This window comes from Ursus maritimus, unplaced genomic scaffold (assembly GCF_017311325.1).
Source record: "Ursus maritimus isolate PB19 unplaced genomic scaffold, ASM1731132v1 scaffold_8, whole genome shotgun sequence".
Classification (NCBI taxonomy): Eukaryota; Metazoa; Chordata; class Mammalia; order Carnivora; family Ursidae; genus Ursus; species Ursus maritimus.
This window is the reverse complement of record NW_024426996.1, coordinates 12,804,801-12,824,955: the sequence shown is the minus strand read 5'-3', so window position 1 is coordinate 12,824,955 and position 20,155 is coordinate 12,804,801. Positions and strand designations below refer to the sequence as shown.

The following is a 20,155-nucleotide window of genomic DNA, read 5'->3' as shown; positions in this document are numbered from 1 at the left end:
CCATTTTAAATATAAAGACACATATAGATTAAAAATAAATAGACAGGAGCACCTGGGTGGCTCAGTAGGTTGAGCATCTGCCTTCAGCTCAGGTCACGATCCCAGGATCCTGGGACTGAGTCCTGCATCGGGCTCCCTGCTTAGCGGGGAGTCTGCTTCTCCCTCTCTTTCTGTCCCTCCCCCCTGCTCATGTGCTCTCACTCCCGTTCTCTCTCAAATAAATAAATAAAATATTTTAAAAAATAAATATAAATAAAAATAAATGGACAAAGAAAGATAAACCATGCTAACATTAATCAAAAGAAAGTTGGATTACCTATATCGATTTCAGACAGAGCAGAGTTCAAAGCAAGGAAAATTATCAGGATAAAGAGGGGCATTAAATAATGATAAAGGGGTCAATTCTCCAAGAAGACATAACAGTCTGTAATGAGTATGCACCTAATAACAGAGCATTAAATACATGACAAAAACTGATAGAACTGCAAGGAGAAATGGATGAACCTGCAATTATAGTTAGAGACTATAATACCCTTCTATTAGAAATGGACATACCCAACAGGTAGAAAATAAGCAAGAACATAGTTGACCTCAACAGCACCATCAGTCAACTAGGTATAGTTGACATCTATAAACTACTTCTTCCAACAACAGCAGATTACACATTCCTCTCAGGCGCACATGGAACAAACACCAAGATAGACCACACTCTGGGTCATAAAACACATCTTTAAAATTTTTCAAGAAAAGAAATCATACAATGTATGCTCTCAGATCATAATGGATTTAAACTAGAAATTAATACAGATAACTGGAAAATCCCAAAATATTTGAAGATTAAATACACTTTCAAATTACACATGGGTCAAAGATGAAATCTCAAGAGAAATTTAATAACATTTTGAGCTAAATGAAAATGAAAATACAATTTACAAAAACATGTGGAATGCAGCAAAAGCAATGCTTAGCTGAAAATTTCTAGCATTAAATGACTATATTAAAAAAGAAAAAAGATCAAAAACAGTCGCTTGAGTTTCAACCTTAGGAAATTAGAAAAAGAAGAGAAAATTAAATGTAAAGTAAGCAAAAAAAGAGAAATAATAAAATTATAGCACAAATAATGAAACTGAAAACAGGAAATTGACAGAGAAAATTAATGAAGGACAAAAAGCTGGTTCTTTTAAAAGAACAACAGAGTTGATAAGCCTCTAGATAAGTTAACTAAGAAATGAAAATAAAGAGAAATGACACAGTGTTAATACTGATATTAATATATCAGAAAGGCAAGTGTGAACATTACTACAGAACCCATGGACATTAAGTAAACAAGAAAAGATACCATCAACAACTCTATGCCCCCAATTTGATAATCTAGATGAAATGTAACAATTCCTTGAAAGACACAGTCTTCCAAAACTCACACAGGAAGAAAGAGACAATCTGAATAGGCCTATATCTTTAGAGACATTAAATCAATAACTAATAACTTTCCAAATCAGAAAGCACCAGGCCCAGATGGGTTCACTGGGTAATTCCACGAAACATTTAAGGAAGAAATTATACCTATTCCTTACAATCTCTTTCAAAAGATAGAAGCCAAGAGAATAGAGTTGACCCTTGAACAACATGGGCTTGAACTGCAGGGGTCTACTTGTTTTTGGATAATTTTCAATAACTATAGTACAATAATTGTATTTTTTCTTCCTTATGATTTTCTTAATAACATTTTCTTCTCTAGCTTATTTACTGTAAGAATACAGTATAAAATGTTATCAGTAAGGCTTCCAGTCAACAATAGGCTAATAGTAGTTAAGTTTTTAAGGAATCAAAAGTTATATGCAGCTTTTCAACTGTGCAGAGAGTTGGCACCCCTTGGCCGTGTTGTTCAAGGGTCAACTGTGCTTCCTAACTCAGTCTATAAGGCCAACATTACCATATTACCAAAACCAGACAAAGACATTACAAGAAAAGAAAACATTACAAGAAAAGACAAAACAAGAAAAAAAAGACCAATATCTCTCATGAATATAGATGCAAAAATCTTCAATAAAATATTAACTGAATCCAACAGTGTGTAAAAAGAATTATATAATACGGATATCATCTGTCATATCAACAAGCTAAAGAGGAAAAGTCACATGATCACATCAATAAAGACACAAAAAGCTTTTGACAAAATCCAACACCCATTCATGATTACAAACTCTCAGCAACCTAGGAATATAGAACTCAGAACTCCCTCAACTTGATTTAAAAAAATCCACAAAAAGTCTACAGCTAATCTTATACTTAATCATGAGAAACTAGAAGCTTTCTCACTAGGATCAGGAACTAGGCAAGGGTGTCCCCTTTTATCATTCCTTTTCAACTCCTAAAACTCAACAGTAAGAAAACAAACAGCCCAATTAAAAAATGGGCCAAAGACCTTGCTAGCGCACAAAAGAAGATATGAAGATGGCAAATAAGCATATGAAAAGATGCTCCACATCATACATCTTTATGGAATTGCAAATTAAAACAAGAATAAGACAGCACTACACACTTATTAGGCCAGAATCTAAACTACAGGGGCGCCTGGGTGGCACAGCGGTTAAAGCGTCTGCCTTTGGCTCAGGGCGTGATCCCGGCGTTCCGGGTTCGAGCCCCACGTCAGGCTCCTCCTCTATGAGCCTGCTTCTTCCTCTCCCACTCCCCCTGCTTGTGTTCCCTCTCTCGCTGGCTGTCTCTATCTCTGTCGAATAAATAAATAAAAAATCTTTAAAAAAAAAAAAAAAGAATCTAAACTACAGATGACACCAAATGCTCTCATTCATTGCTGGCGGGAATGCAAATTGGCATAGCCACTTTGAAAGACAGTTTGGCAGTTTCTTACAAAACTAAGCGTACTCTTACCACAGGTCTAGTAATCAAGTTCCCTGACGTTTACCTAAATGAGCTGAAAACGAATATTCTCACAAAAATCTGAACACAGCTCTATTCACAATGCCTAAACTTAGAAGCCTCACCAAGATGTCCTTCAGTAGGTGAATGGATAAGTAAACTGTGATACATCTGGACAATGGCATATTTTTTAGCACTAAAAAGAAATGAGCTATCAAGCCATGAAAAGATGTGGAGGAAACTTAAATGCCTGTTACCAGGTAAAATAAGTCAACCTGGAAAGCCTACATACTGTGTGATTCCAACTATATGACATTCAGGAAAAGGCAAAACTGTGCAGACAGTTAAAAGATTAGTGATTGCCAGAGGGAGGGTAATAGTTCAGATATAGAGGATTCTTAGGGCAGTGAAACTATTCTGTATGGTACTATAATGGTAGATACATGTCATTGTACATTTGTCAAAATCCACAGAACTTTCAACACCAAGAGTGAGCCCTAATATAAACTAAGGACTTTGGATGATAAGTGATAATGCTATCAAGGTATGTTCATCACTGGTAAGAAATGTACCACTCTGGATGGTGTGGGAGGCTGTGCACACGTGGGGGCAGGGGTTATGTGGGAACTCTCTGCACTCTATGTCCCACTTTGCTGTGAATCTAGAACTGCTCCAAAGAAATAAAGCCTATTCAAAGAGAAAGTTAGACATACAAGCAGCTAATGAAGAGACATGTGCAGGTAAACAAAAACACTGAAAGGAGTATGACACAGAAATTATGCAGCAAGACTGCTAGGCTTCAGCTCCCAGTCCTGCTCTATCATAGTTTGTTACCTTGGCCAACTTCTGGGTGTCCCCATCTGTCAAAAAAGGACACCCATCTCTGAGGCTGCTGGGAGGCCAACATGAGTTAAACCACATAAAGTGTTTAGAAAAGCACCTGGCAGTTAGTAAGTACACAATAAATGTGAGCTATTATTAATATTAAAAGAACAAAAAAATCAACACAATATTTTATGAAGTCCACCATGCCAGGAGATGTCATATCTGTCTGCTAGGGGGAAAAAATGTACAGATTTTCTTAATATAGCACAAGTATGGACCCTAAGATATGGTAGAAAATAGCATATTATGACAAAATACAATCTATAGACCAGATCACCTCTTTTGATATACTTAGTTAAATAAGGCTATTTGGTGATACTGTTATAGTTTTAAGTAGTCATCCTTAAAATATGCAGAAACACTATATATATAAGATTGAGCTTCAAGTTGAGGAGATATAAGACTGAAAATTGAGGGAGATAAAGATTATTGCATTCCATGAGTCAAAATGAGGTTTTGCAAATAAAACGTCAAATCTCTTTGGACAGGGTTGTTTGGCAGGACATATCTGCCATATAACTTGTTCTTTTTTTTCAAATTGAGTAATGTATTTTGTATACCCAATGTTAGACTACATTAAAACCTGTTATTTTAGATTTTCAAATTTCTTCCGGTACTTGTATTCTAGGATTTCAGAAGGTAAAGAAAAGGAAACGAGAGGCAACAAGAAAGTTAGGATAGGCACGGCCGTGATCAGACAGTAATCTAGACCAGCAGTTCTTGGGTCTTGACCTGCATCCGAATCACCTAGAAACTAACAAGAATCACAGAGGCCCGGCTTCTTTGAAGCAGGAAGAGGTCTAGGCCTTTGCTATTTTAACAAATTCCTCAGGTGATTGTGATCTGGACCCACATTTGATCTGGACCATCTGTCTAATCTCTCCCTTGCTGCTGAGGAGCCAGAGAGGAAGCAGCATGGGTGTCACCTGGGAAGCTGGTTAGAGATGCAGACTCCTGTGCTCTACCCTAGATCTACAGAGTTAGAACATGCATTTTTATCAAGATCCTCAGGTGGGGCACCTGGGTGGCTCAGTTAGTTAAGCAACTCCCTTCAGCTCAAGCCATGATCCTGGAGTCCCAGCAACAAGTGACGCATTGGGCTCCCTGCTCAGCAGGGAGTCTGCTTCTCCCTCTGACCCTCCCCCTCTTGTGCTCTCTCTCTCTCTTTCTCTCTCTCTCAAATAAATAAATAAAATCTTTTTATTCTGAGCTTTCTTTTCTTTTCTTAAGACTTTATTTATTTGACAGAGAGAGACACAGCGAGAGAGGAACACAAGCAGGGGGAGTGGGAGAGGGAGAAGCAGGCTTCCCACTGAGCAGGGAGCCCGATGAGGGGCTCGATCCCAGGACCCTGGGATCATGATCTGAGCCGAAGGCAGACACTTAACGAATGAGCCACCCAGGCACCCCAATAAATAAAATCTTTAAAAAAAAAAAAAAGATCCTCAGGCGATTTATGTGCACATTAAGGATTGAGTTCTCAACCCCTCTGCACTTTGCAATCTCCTGGAAGAGATTCTGGTTTAACAACATGAGTTTGGCCTGGACTTTAGGGTTTTTTAAAGTTCCACAGGCTACTTAAAACTCAGCAAAATTTGAAAAGAAAAATTTTTTAAAGAAATTTTATTTATCTACTTGAGAGAGAGACAGAGACAGAAAGAATGAGCATGAGCAGGGGGAGGCTCGGAGGGAGAGGGAGAAGCAGACTCCCCACTGAGCAGGGAGTCTCAGGATGAGGCTGCGTCCCAGGATCCCGAGATCATGACCTGAGCCAAAGGCAGACGCTTAACTGACTGAGCCACCAGGTGCCCCGAAAAGAGATTTTAGAAGCTAAGATCACAGCATGAATATAGGTGCAGTACTATCATGTTTATCTCAAAGGGTCTTATCAGCCGCAATATTCCATGGGGTGCCCCCAACATGCTACTAAATGGAAAATGTCCGTTAATGCCTCCACAATAAATTTAAGAGATTATACTTGTAGAATTGTTTGTTTCAATTGTTTAGTAGCATAAAACCCCCCTTAGTTTCCCTTTTCTCTTTCACTCCCACCCAAATTAAATTCCATTTAAATGTCATTTTAATGAAACTGTTTAGCGTTCAGCAAAGCACCAATAAAATGAGATTCCATCTACAACCAATGAAAACACTAAGGGTGATCCAAAAGACTGTACAGCAGATTATTCAGGAACGAGAGAGGGGAGAACAGAATGAGGGATGGAATTGAACAGACGATGAAGAGATAAAACTGCTGAGGGAAAGACTAGAGAAAGGGGGTATTCTCCTGCTCTTTTAGGTTTTGTAAACTGTTAATAAGAACTGGCTTCTAGCGACTCGATTCAATGATCCGGGGCTGCAGCTAACTGACAAGCATGGCCGGTTCCCAAAGAAGGCTGTAGTTAACAAATTATAGGACTATTGCTTCAAAGTGGTTTAGAGTCTTTCAAAATTGGAGCTCCAAAATAACTTGAGAGCTACACCTAAGAAACTAGGTTTTCTTTAAACTTGAGAAAGAAGAACAGCTAAATGTTATTGATGGTATAATCTGATCCCATTGGCACAAGGTTAATTTTTACAGATTACCCTAAAATACTTATTCTCTATTTTCACACTAGAAAGTATTAAAACAGCAGCTACACTAAAGGTATTTTAGTTCCAAACCTGAAAGAGGTTTCGTTCCAAACCCTTTAAATACAATTGTTTTTTTTTTAATCACTTTGCAAATCTTCTCTTTCCTCTTCTCTATTTCCCTAGTTTCCTTCTCTTCAAGTAGGAAAGAATTTTGTTTCTTCTGAAAGAGCCAACATTGGGGCACCTGGGTGGCTCAGTCAGTTAAGCATCTGCCTTCGGCTCAGGTCATGATCAGAAGTCCCAGGATCAGGCCTGCATGGGTCCCCACATTGAGCCCTGCATCAGGCTCCCTGCTCCGTGAGGAGTCTGCTTCTCCCTCTGCCCCTCACTCCACTCGTGCTCTCTCTCTCTCACTCTCCCTCTCTCTCTCTCTCTCAAATAAATAAATAAAATCTTAAAAGAAATAAAAATAAAAGAACAAACATAACTACTGCCCGCCCCCAAAGAATTTAAGCAAAGCATTCCCCTGCTACAAGAATAACGGGTATATAAAATTGACTATATTTGCTTAGCATTGTATTTGGACACAGAATAATTTTGCTATGGATGTTCAACAGTCAATAGCCTGGGCATAAATTTGCTCACCCACAGTTGCCACATGGGTCCATGTGTATGAAAGTGTTGCACATCTTCAGGATATTTTAGGTTCTGGATCATTTGTCCTCACATGGCTGAGCAAGATAGCTCCATTTTACTTGTTCTGTTGCCTACAATTAAAGGGGGATAGTTGAAAGTGCTTTGAAGGAATAAAGGACTCTGGTTGCTTCTGGTGAAAGGGGATTCATTATTCTCTCCATCGGAGAGGGATTCATTTCATTGTTTTAGAGGCATTGGCTGTGAGGATTAGGATGCTAATAGGAGTACTTGGTTTCCAAATTAGAGTGGTCGGTTCTGCATGGAAATACACATGAAATCCAGGTCCTAAGTTGCTACAATATTTGTCAGTTAAAAACAAAAAAATGTTTGAGAATCCCACGAAACAGGAAGGCCAGGCTGGCTTGAACAATACTACCCAGTCTCTGAAGAGTACTGCCAATTCTTTGTTTTGGCTTTGCTTTCTTTAAAGCTGCTTCCTCCTTGGCCAGGAGTTGTTCATCCTTTCCTGAACCATATTTACCAGCAGTGACACATAAAAAAAAATGCCCCCCCCCAAAAAATTTCCTGTAGTTGTTCCTTCAATTGCACTGGCAGAGAACTTGACTTCCTGTCCTCTTTCCTGAAGCACAACCTGTTTTGTGTCTTGGGCTCTTCTCCACAAAATGGTTGAAAAGTCTTCCAAAGAGCCCAGCAGACTGCAGCATTCCAGCTCACCAGTATATACATTATCTCTCTTACGTATGTGTTGCTTAACTCTTACCGGATTTATTTGAAAAGCCAAGATTCTAATATCAAAAATACCTAAGAGTTAAACCCCTAGGAGTAATGCATTCCAGTTACACTTGGAGTTGCAAAGGTTCTTTTCTCTCTTGAGAAAGTAAACCTTTCTCCACACTACCTTCTGATACAGATACGGATTCCAATTCACTTGGTAAAAACAACAAAACTAAACTAAAAATATAAACAACCTACAGATGTGTACTTCTTTCTGAAAATTTACCCTTGTCTTCCACTTTCATAAAGGTACTCCATCCTTCCTTTGTATGTGGTCACCAGGTCCATTACTTCTTCCTTTACAATGTTGAAGGAATCTGTATCTTTCCATAACCTCTGACCTTACCGTGGCTTAGCCCCTTATTACTGTATATCTGTTTTCTAACTATTCTCTGTCAACAACACTCACTCCTGTAATCCAACCCAAACCATTCTATACCTTGTCCCCAGTATTATCTTTATTCTAGAATCACCAAAGTCTTTCTTTATACCATTGCCTGTTGAAAAACCATTTGTTCTTCTCTTTACCAAAAGAATCGGGTCCAAACTCCTGAGCCGGAAAAGCACGACCACCACAACCTGGTGTTCAGAGGCCTATCCCTCCTCTTCTTTTCTAAGACAGCAAGGCTGCCATGCTAGAGGGTCAACATGCACTCAAAATCATGCCTCTTATTTTCTCACGTACATTCCTTTGCTCATACTCTTGCGTTTCATGCCATTCCCCACTTTTACACCTTCAAATCCAAAATATTTTTATTTTTTTTATTTTTTTAAAGATTTTTTTTTTTTTAAAGATTTTATTTATTTATTTGACAGAGAGAGACAGCCAGCGAGAGAGAGAACACAAGCAGGGGGAGTGGGAGAGAAAGAAGCAGGCTCATAGCAGAAGAGCCTGATGTGGGGCTCGATCCCAGAACACCGGGATCACGCCCTGAGCCAAAGGCAGACGCTTAATGACTGAGCCACCCAGGTGCCCCCCAAAATACTTTTAAAGCAAAGATTTTCTAAGACTAACCTTATTTACGAAGTCTTCCTTGACCACTACAGCCTACAGTGGTCTCTCCCTACTTTGAGCTTAACACTTATTCTCACTTCCATTCATTGGCAATTATCACTTCCCGCTTCTTATATGCCTCCAGAACCACCATCTCCTCATTTAACTTTGAGATGCTTATATCTTAATCCCTTAACTAAATCAAGAGTCCCTCCATTCATTCAACAAATATATATACTAGGTTTACTAAATGCCACCTACTATACTAGGTATGGGGAGAAAATCCCCATTTTTTCTTTATACTGTAGTGTTGTTTTTTAATGCATAACAAGTAGGTTTTAGGGGCGCCTGGGTGGCACAGTCGTTAAGCGTCTGCCTTTGGCTCAGGGCGTGATCCCAGCATTCTGGGATCGAGCCCCACATCAGGCTTCTCCGCTAGGAGCCTGCTTCTTCCTCTCCCACTCCCCCTGCTTGTGTTCCCTCTCTCGCTGGCTGTCTCTCTCTGTCAAATAAATAAATAAAATCTTAAAACAAACAAACAAACAAAAAAAAAAAACAAGTAGGTTTTAGGTATGACTATTCTACTAGAGACCCCTGCCACACTTTTCATCCAATAGAGAAATCTGCCAAGTACATTAGATAATAGTAAAGGGCTGATTCTTATTAGCTTTTCCTGGGTCTTTAACAGTACAGAGTTACCAGCTGTTGCATGAATTCAACTGGGCTTCTTATCTACTGATACTTTTATAGAAATCACATTTTAATATCACCATTGATAACAGATTCTACAAGATGATGTTATATGGTGTACTGCCAAGTGGTATAATCAGGGCTGGAGCTGAGGCTCCTTCTTTTTAACTAAAATCTTTTTTTTTTTAATATTACAGGTTTATTTGAAACTTAATTCTCACCTTGGGTATGCAAAATATAAACTCCACAAAATGTTCATTTTTTTTACTTTGTAGTTTACAAAAATACAAAATAGAAGTTTGCTTAAATTTATATTACATATTTATTAAGGCAAGGAACTACATAGAAAAAAAACATTTGTTCTGGTTAAGGCATACTTGGGAATAAACCCTTGTGCATTGCACATCTGAAACCACAGTGCATAACAGACTGCATAAAAGTCATAATACAGTTAACTTTAGTTCTTTTAATGTCCCATTATTTTCTAAAAACTTACTAAGATTTCAACTTTAAATCAAAAGCTTAAATCACTTATTTAATTACACATTTGAAATTGGACTGACAAAACTGGTCTCATACTTTAATAGGCCAAATTATATTAAATAATAAAATAACGGAAAAGGTAACAATTCTTTATTTTTTTTTTAAGATTTTATTTATTTATTTATTTGACGGAGACAGCCAGCGAGAGAGGGAACACAAGTAGGGGGAGTGGGAGAGGAAGAAGCAGGCTCTTAGCGGAGGAGCCTGATGTGGGACTCGATCCCAGAACGCTGGGATCACGCCCTGAGCCGAAGGCAGACGCTTAACGACTGAGCCACCCAGGCGCCCCGGTAAAAATTCTTTAATATAAAAGCATTAAAATGGATTTGATTATCTTAAACATTTCTATGATTAATCCCAAATTCTTTCCAAGTGAAACACGCTTTAACACAAGGAAAACTGTATGTTACCCTGAGCACTGTCAGCAAATATCCTAGCAGCTAATTGATATAACATAATTTGGAAACCAGAGATTTCTGCAGATTGATTTCTTGCCCTGGCCCTAATTTGTAATTGATTAGGTAACTTCAAGATGAGTTATTATGATATCCCTGCATTTACATCATGTATTAGCAAATTCTTCCAATTGCCAATCAAAATCTGCAATTTACTCCAGCATTGATAGAATGCTGCTTTTTTGTTTGTTTTTTTTTAATTGTGGGAGGTAACCTTAATGTAACTGTCATTTTGGTCTATATTTAAAGTTTTTTAAATTTAATAAATCCTTCATTCTTTCATATTCTTGCTTTTAGGACCACACTTTTTTTTTTTTTTTAAGATTTTATTTATTTATTTGACAGAGCGAGAGAGCACAAGCAGGCCGAACAGCAGAGGGCGAGGGAGAAGCAGGCTCCCCCTTGAGCAGGGAGCCCGATGGGGGGCTTGATCCCAGGACCCTGAGATCATGTCCTGAGCCGAGGGCAGATGCTTAACCATCTGAGCCACCCAAGCACCCCAGGACCACACTTTTTTTGATACAAAAAGGATATCAGATTGAATATTGATATATGACTCTAGTTTTATCTATGTGGTCACAATTTTCAAAGTAATTTTTTTCCTTCTTTTGCATTTTAAAAAATAGACTTTATTTTTTAGAACAGTTTTAGGTTCACAGAAAACTAAATGGAAGTTACAGGCTCATTTTGTTGTGCTTTTTACAAATTGGAGGTTTGTGGCAACCCTATGTCAAGCAAGGCTATCAGCACTATTTTCCCAACAGCATTTGCTTATTTTGTGTTTCTGTGTCACATTTAGGTAATTCTCGTAATATTTCAAACTTTTTCCATCATTATTATATTTGTTATGGTGATCTGTGATCAATGATCTTTGATAAAACTATTGCAATTGGGGGCACCATGAACCATGCCCATATAAAATGATGAACTTAATCAATAAATGTTGTGGTGTTCTGACTGCCCCATCGACCAGCTGTTCCTCCATCTCTCTCCCTCTCTTTGGGCCTCTCTATTCTAAGACACAACAATATTGAAATTAGACCAATTGATGACCCTACAATGGTTTCTATGCGTTCAGGGGAAAGAAAGAGTCACATCTCTCACTTTAAATCAAGCTAAAAATGATGAAACTTAGTGAAGAAGGATGTCAAAAGTCAAGATAGGCTGAGAGCTAGGCATCTTGCGCTAAGCAATAAGCCAAGTTGTAAATGCAAAGGAAAACTTCTTGAAGGAAATAAAAAGCGCTACTCCAGTGAACAAACCAATGGTAAGAAAGTAAAAGAGCCTTATTGCTGATATGGAGAATGTTTTAGTGGTCTGAATAGGTCAAACCAGCCACAACATTTCCCTAAGCCAAAGTCTAATCTTGAGCAAGACCCTAACTCTCTTCAATTCTGTGAAGGCTGAAAGTGTTGAGGAAGCTACGGAAGAAAAGTTGGAAGCTATCAGAGATTGATTCATGAGGTGTAAGGAAAGAAGTCATCTCCATAACATAAAAGCGCAAGGTGAATAGAAGCTATAGCAAGTTATCCAGAAGATCTAGCTAAAGTGATTAATGAAGGTGGCTACACTAAACAACAAATTCTCAAAGTAGATGAAACAGTCTTCTACTGGAAGAAGATGCCGTCTAGGATCTTCATAGCTAGAGAGGAGAAGTCAATGTCTAGCTTCAAAGCTTCAAAGGCAGGCTGACTCTCTTATTAGCTGATAACTTTAAATAGAAGCCACTGCTCACTGAACATTCCAAAAATCCTAAGGTCCTTAATAATTATGCTAAATCTACTTGCCTATATTCTAAAATCGAACAACAAAAACTGGATGACAGCATATCTGCTCACAATATGGCTTACTGAATATTTTAAGCCCACTGTTGAGACCGACCTGCTACTCAGAAATAAAGATTCCTTTCAAACTATGACTAATCATTGATAATGTATCTGGTCACCCGAGAGCTCTGATGGAGATATACAACAAGATTGATGCTGTTTTTATGCCTGCTAACATAATATCCATCCAGCAGCCCATGGATCAAAGAGTAATTTCCACTTTCAAGTCTTATATTTTAAGAAATACATTTCATAAGGCTATAGCTGCCACAGGTAGTGATTCCTCTTGTGGGTCTGGGCAAAGTCAATTAAAACCCTTCTGGAAAGGATTCACCATTCTAGATGCCATTAAAAACATTTGTGATTCAGGGGAAGAAGTCAAAATTCCAACATTAACAGGAGTTTAAAAGAAGTTGATTCTAATCCTCATGGATGACTTTGACAAGTTCAAGACTTCAGTGAAGGAAGTTAACTGCAGATGTGATGGAAATTGCAAGAGAATTAGAATCAGAAATGGAGCCTTGAAGATGTATCTGAATTGCTATAATCTCATGATAAAATTTGAATAGATGAAGAGTTGCTTCTTATAGATGAGTAAAGAAGATGGTTTCTTGAGATGGCATCTACTCCTGGTGAAGATGCTGTGAAGATTGTTGAAATGACAACAAAGGATTTCTAATAGTACATAAACTTACTTGATAAAGCAGCAGTAGGTTTTGAGAGGACTGACTCCAATTTTGAAAGAAATTCTATTATGGGTAAATGTTATCACACAGCATTGCATGCCACAGAGAAATCTTTCGTGAAAGGAAGAGCCAAATTGATGCAGCAAACATCACTGTTGCCTTATTTTAAGAAATTGTCACGGCTACACCAACCTTCAGCAACCACCAGCCTGATCAGTCAACGGCCATCAACACTGAGGCAAGATCCTCCACCGGCTAAAAGATTATGACCTGCTGAAAGCTCAGATGATGATTAGCATTGTTTAGCAATAAAGTATTTTTTTCAAAGGTTTATTTATTTTACAGAGAGGAAGAGAGAGAGAGAGAGAGCAGGGGGAGGGGGCAAGGCTCTAAGCAGATTCTGTGCTGAGCATGGAGCCTGATGCAGGGTTCAATCTCATGACCCTGAGACCACGACCTGAGCCGAAACCAAAGTCAGATGCTCAACCAACTGTGCCACCCAGGTGTGCCAGCAATAAAGTATTTTTTTTAAAGATTTTATTTATTCATTTGACAGAGATAGAGACAGCCAGCGAGAGAGGGAACACAAGCAGGGGGAGTGGGAGAGGAAGAAACAGGCTTATAGCGGAAGAGCCTGACATGGGGCTCAATCCCGTTACGCCGGGATCACGCCCTGAGCCGAAGGCAGATGCTTCAACCACTGTGCCACCCAGGCGCCCCAGCAATAAAGTATTTTTTAATTAAAGTATGTACTGAGCAGGTCTTTCTGCCCATGGGTCCTGTCCCTGCGCTTAAATAAAACCACCTCTTTGCAACAACAACAACAAAAAGATAATAATAATTAAGGTACGTACTTTGTTGTGTTTTTTAAAGACATAATCCTATTACACACTTAATAGACTACAGTGCAATATAAACATAACTTTTATACGCACTGAAAAACAAAAAAATGCATTTAAGTTGCTTTATTGTGATATTTACTTTATTGTGGTGGTCTGGAACTCCCAATATCTCCAAGGTATGCCTGTACAGAGATTTCCCATGTATTCTCTACTTCCCTCACAAACACACTGTCCTCCACTATTAACATAACCCACTAGAGTGGTCCATTTGTTGATCAATTGATAAACCTACATTGATATATCATAATCACCCCAAAGCTAATCAGTTAAATTAGGTTCACTCTTGGTGTTATACATCCTATGGATTTTGACAAATGTATAATAACATGCATCCACCACTGTAATATCAGACAGAATCGTTTTTCTTTCTTTTTTTTTTTTTTTGATTTTATTTATTTATTTGACAGAGAGAGAGAGAGACAGCCAGCGAGAGAGGGAACACAAGCAGGGGGAGTGGGAGAGGAAGAAGCAGGCTCCCAGCAGAGCAGGGAGCCCGATGCGGGGCTCCATGCCAGGACCCTGGGATCATGCCTTGAGCCGAAGGCAGACGCTTAACGACTAAGCCACCCAGGAGCCCCCAGAATAGTTTTTCTGCCCCCAAAATCCTCTGTGCTCCACACTTCCTCACTCCTTCTGGCACCACTAATCCTTTTACTATCTGCATAGTTTTGCCTTTTCCTAAATGTCATGTAGCTGGAACCATACAGTATGTAGCCTTTCCAGATGACCTTCTTTACTTAGTAATTAAAACATTAAGTTTCCTCAATGTCTTTACATAGCTTGATAGCTCATTTCTTTTCAGCACTGAATAATATGCCATTGTCTGGATGTACCACAGTTTATCCATTCACCTACTGAAGGACATCTTGGTTGTTTTCAAGTTTTAACAACCTTGAATAAGCTGCTATAAACATCCACATTCAGGTTTTTATGAGGACATGTTTCCAACTCATTTGGGCAAATATTAGAGAGCATGATTGCTGGAGTCTATGGTAAGAGTATGTTTCGTTATGTAAGGAACTGCCAAACTGTTTTTCAAAGTGGCTGTGCCAGTTTGCATTCCCATAAATGAATGAGAGTTCCTGTTTCTTCATATCCCGGTCAGCATTTGGTGTTACGTGTTTTGGATTTTGGCCTTTCTAAAGGTGTATAGTAACATCTCTTTGTTGTTGTTGTTTAAAAGATTGTATTTATTGATTTGACAGACAGAGAGAGAGAGTATAAGCAGGGGGAGTGGCAGGCAGAGGGAGAGGGAGAAGCAGGCTCCCTGCTAACTAGGAAGCCCGATGTGGGGCTTGAACCCACCATCCTGAGATCAAGACCTGAGCTGAGATCATGAGTCAAACACTTAACCAAGCGACCCACCCAAGCACTCCCCACTCTGCCCAATATTATTTTTTGCAGACCAGATATTCTTAATTTTGATGAAGTCCAGCTTATCGTTGATTTTTTTTTTCATGAGTCATGCCTTTGGTGTCATATCTAAAAAGTTATTGCCATATCCAATGTCACCTCTCTTTTCTCCTATGTTATCTTCCAGGAGTATTTTGTTTTTCATTTAGTTCTATGATCCACTTTGAGTTAATTTTTGTGAAGGGTGGAAGGTCTTTATCCAGATGAACTTTTTTGCATGTGAAGGGCCATTTGTTCCAGCACCATTTATTGAAGACCATCTTTGTTTGCTCCATTGAATTGCCTTTGTTTTTGTTTTCTGTCAAAGATAAATTGAGGATATTTACATGGTTCTCCTTCTGGGCCCTCTATTCTGTTTCATGATCTGTTTGTCTATCTTTCACTGATAACACCACACTGTCCTGATTATTGTAGCTTTATAGTAAATCTTAAAGTCAGGTAATATCAATCCTTCTACTTTTTCTTTTTCTTCAAAGCTATGTTGGCTATTCTGGGTCTTTTACCTCTGTACAAACTTGAGAATCAGTTTGTAGATAACCATAAAATAACTTGCTTAGATATTTATTGCAATTGCATTGAATCTATAGATCAAGTTGGGAAGAACTGACATGTTGATCATGGTGGCTCTTTCCATCTATGAACATGAAATATTCCTCCATTTATTTAGCTACTCTTAGAGTTCATTCATTAGACTGTTACAGCTTTCCTCATTCCAGATTTTGTTCATATTTTGTTAGATTTACACCTAAGTATTTCATTTTGGAGATGCTAATGTAAATTGCATTTTGTTTTTAATGTCAAATTCCACTTGGTTGTTGCAGGTAAATAGGACAGTAGTTGACTTTTGTAGATTAACCCAGAGTCCTGCAAACTTGCTATATTACTTATTAGCCCTAGGAGTTTTTGTCATTGGTTCTTTTGGTTTTCTACATAGACAAGCATGTCATTTGCAAACAAAGACAGTTTTATTTCTTCCTTTCCAATTGCATAACTGTTGTTCTTTTTCTTGTCTTACTGCATCCATCACTAGGACTTCCAGTATGATGTTGAAAAGGAGTGGTGAGAAGGGACACCCTTGCCTAGTTCCTGATCTTATTGGGTAAGCTTCTAGTTTCTCACGATTAAGTATGATGGTAGCTGTAGGCTCTTTGTAGATGTTCTTTATCAAGCTGAAAGAGTTCTTCTCTATTCCTAGTTTGCTGAGAGTTTGTGATCATTAATGAGTCTTGGATTTTGTCAAATGTTTTTTTGTGCCTCTACTGATATGATCATGTGATTTTTCTTCTTTAGCCCTGTTGATGTGATTACATTAATTTATTTCAAATGTTGAACCAGTCCTGCATATCTGGGATAAATCCCAATTGGGTATAATTTTTGGTGCATAACTCCAAGTGATGTATAATTCTTTTTACATATTGTTGGGTTCAATTTATTATTATTTTGTTGATAATTTTTGCATTTATATCATGAGATATATTGGTCTGTAGTTTTCTTTTCTTGTAATGTCTTTGTCTGGTCTTAGTATTAGGATAATGCTGGCCTTATAGACTGAACTAGGAAGTATTCCCTTGGCTTCTACCTACAAGATATTGTAGATAGTTGGTATAATCTTTCCTTAAATGTTTGATGGAATTCCCCAGTAAACCCATCTGGGCCATGTACTCAGTGTTTAAGAAAGTTATTAATTACTGATACAATTTCTTTAATATCTAGTCTTTTCAAATTATTGACTAGGTCTCTTTTTTTCTTTTAAAAGATTTTATTTATTTATTTGACAGAGAAAGAGAGCGAGCACAAGTAGGCGGAGCGGCAGGCAGAGGGAGAGGGAGGAGAAGACTCCCTGCTGAGCAGGGAGCTTGAGGCGGGGCCCAGTCCCAGGACCCCTTGATCATGACCTGAGCCGAAGGCAGATGCTTACTCAACTGAGCCACCCAGGCACCCTGGTTTTGTTTTGTTTTGTTTTTAAAGAGGAGATAATTTTATTGTTTTGGGTGGTTTCAATACATAGTCCTGCTATCTACTTGTTACTAGGAAGAATTCTCAATATCTTAGGCATACTCAAAAATTAATTGATTTATGTCCAATAACTGGATAATCTAGATCTAGCGACTAATTATAGTTAACATGTAGACATTTTAATTAGCAATGTATTCATTATTTATTCATTTTGCTGTTCCTTCAAACTTGTAATTTCACTAGCAAGCTGCAATATTTTAAATTACAAGTTTAAACGAACAAAAAATTTATAAGTTAAAACAGAGCATTATAGACCTATTTCTATGATCCCAGCAGTTAATACAGACTGCTTGGAAGAAAAAAGTTGCTGGGTCAAAATCCTCTAGACCGTACTCTCTGCCTCTTTTGGCAAATTCTTAAATATAACTATAGGCATACTAACTAAACTTAAACTGATACAACTAATTATAAAACCATAACAGTTGGCTCAGGGCACATCAGAATCACTTGGGGTGCTTTTCAAAAATTAAGAGTCTTAAGCACATCCCCGAATGAAATTCTGATTCAGTAGTTAAGTCAGAAATCTAGATTTAAACAGGGATGCCTGGCTGGCTCAGTTGGTAGAGTATGTGACTTTTGATCTCAGGGTTGTGAGTTTGAGCCCCACGTTGTGTGTAGAGATTATTCAAAAAGAGAGAGAGAGGGACGCCTAGGTAGCTCAGTTGGTTAAGTGGCTGCCTTCGGCTCAGGACATGATCCTAGGGTCCTGGAATCGAGTCCTGCATAGGGTTCCCTGCTCAGTGGGGGGCCTGTTTCCCCCTCTGCCTGCTCTGCCTGCTGCTCTCCCTGCTTGTACTCTCTCTCAATCTCTCTGACACATAAATTTAAAAATCTTAAAAAATAAATAAAAAATAATAAAAATAAAAAAAGAGAGAGAAATCTAAATTTAAACAAACAACACCAGGTGATTCTGATTCTGATACAGGTAATCTGTGGACCACACCTTGAGAAGCAATATGTAGGGGTAAGACAAGGTAGACTTGATCAATATTTCCCTCCTCTTCAGTGTGCTAAGATGGACCCGAAATTGATTCCTGAGAAAATAACAGACTTGGCCTTGTATGGCCTGGTTTCCTTAACATCCATAAAAGAATGTCAACACTGAATGGTGAATATGTGTGGGCTATATAGAGGAGAACTTACATTCACTCTTAACTGGAATAAGGGAAGAGAAAAAAACAATCTCTGTGTTGGTCAGGAAAGGGTAGAGGTGGGAAACAGAAATAAAGTATTAGGTCAGAGGAATGCCAACTGTCATCATTTTGTAAATAAGTCATATTTATTTAATCTTAGTGTGCCTATGGCTAGGTCAAAAAAACACATGCAATTTCCCAAAGCATTTGCCAGTATGAAATGAAATTCATCTATTTTCACTAGCAATTCTTAGAGTCAATCCTTTCCAAAGGCACCCTCTAGAGAAGAAACCATTAATGAATGATTGCATTTGATGATTGACTACCCTGTTTTTTCAGTAATTTTACATAAGTTTTAACTATACTAAGAAGGAGAAAATGCCTCCATAACTTTCTATTTTATTTCCAACATCACTCACAGTCCTGGGTTGTCTTTTTGATATTGTATGGAAACTATACCCCAGATTAAACTCCTTTAACAAGGTAAAACCACTCTTTTGAAAAGAAGTATAACTAGTTTGGTACAAGTGGTTCTCATGATCTTTATCCTAGTCCTTCTTCTTTCTATGTGCCCATATACCCATTTACTATCTCTTCAATAACCATTTCAGAACTCTGACAAGCCAAGCTTATCAGCTGTGTTGCCTGGACCATGTACTACTCTTGGTTATTGGCATAACTTGAGATTTCCCCAAGAAGCACCAGCTTTGGGGTACAAATGAACCTGTGAATGGTGATTGCTTGAGTATCACTGATTTATGCCCCTATCTCCATGATGCAGGACCTCCAGCTTCCAAATACTTTTTGGGATCGCATTCTTTTTTTTTTTTTTAAGATTTTATTTATTTATTTGACAGAGAGAGACAGCAAGAGAGGAAACACAAGCAGGGGGAGTGTGAGAGGGAGAAGCAGGCATCCCGCCAAGCAGGGAGCCCGATGTGGAACTCGATCCCAGTACCCTGGGATCATGACCTGAGCCGAAGGCAGACGCTTAAAGGCTGAGCCACCCAGGCACCCTGGGATCACATTCTGATACAAATCTCCTAATGCCCTTCTACTGGGGCCCCTCAATGTCCGGTGTCCACGAAGCAGGTGACAGTAGAGTCCACTACTGCAGCTGACTTATGTGAAAACATTGACATTCCCAGCAGCGGTGCTTGTCTTCCAGGGCTCCAAAATCTGAATGAAAGTCCTGAAAGTGTCAGAACAAGGCTTCATTTTCTTTAGCCCCTACTGTGCCAGAACACTGCATGACCCACAGAAGCAGAGGGAGACACCATACCTTGCTCGTTACTCAAAACACTTGACACCAAATATGCAGGGCCTTTTTTTCCTCACACCAACCGATTCTCCGACTCTTCAGATGTGAATTGAGTGTCCTACAATTAAATTCAATTCTGACACCAACTACCAAGAATCACCATACAGGTACACAGGTTAAGGGTCAGTCCCACAAAACTGCCCTCACTACAGAGGCCAGTTTCAAGTCCTTGCACTTCTGACCAACCAGCTATAAATCAGGGGTTCCCACAGTCCTCTCCTCAGGTTTGAAAACTTGCCAGAACAGCTCACAGAGCTCAGGACAGCAGTTTATTTACCAGTTTGCTGTGAAGAATCCAACTCAGGAACAGCCAAATAGAGGAGACGCACTGGGCAAGGTATGGAGGAAGCGGCACAGAGCTTCCACACCCTCTCTGGGGACGCCACCCTCTCAACACCGTGATGTGTTC

General features: G+C 38.8%; 1 protein-coding gene across 3 annotated transcripts in view; it reads right to left on the bottom strand.

Annotated features, from left to right (window-relative positions):
- ABCG2 (ATP binding cassette subfamily G member 2 (Junior blood group)) overlaps nucleotides 1-20,155 on the bottom strand; it is a 129,159-nt gene that overhangs the window by 87,609 nt on the left and 21,395 nt on the right. For 2 of the 3 annotated variants that reach the window (XR_572557.2, XM_008707128.2), the window contains exon 2: nucleotides 6,982-7,103. The exons of the other annotated variant lie outside the window; for it this stretch is intronic. Coding sequence is in view for 1 of the 2 variants with exons in the window: in XM_008707128.2 (XP_008705350.1) it covers nucleotides 6,982-7,025 (44 nt within the window). In the remaining variant the exon portion in view is untranslated. The remainder of the gene's footprint in view (nucleotides 1-6,981; nucleotides 7,104-20,155) is intronic. 3 annotated transcript variants of the gene reach the window in all.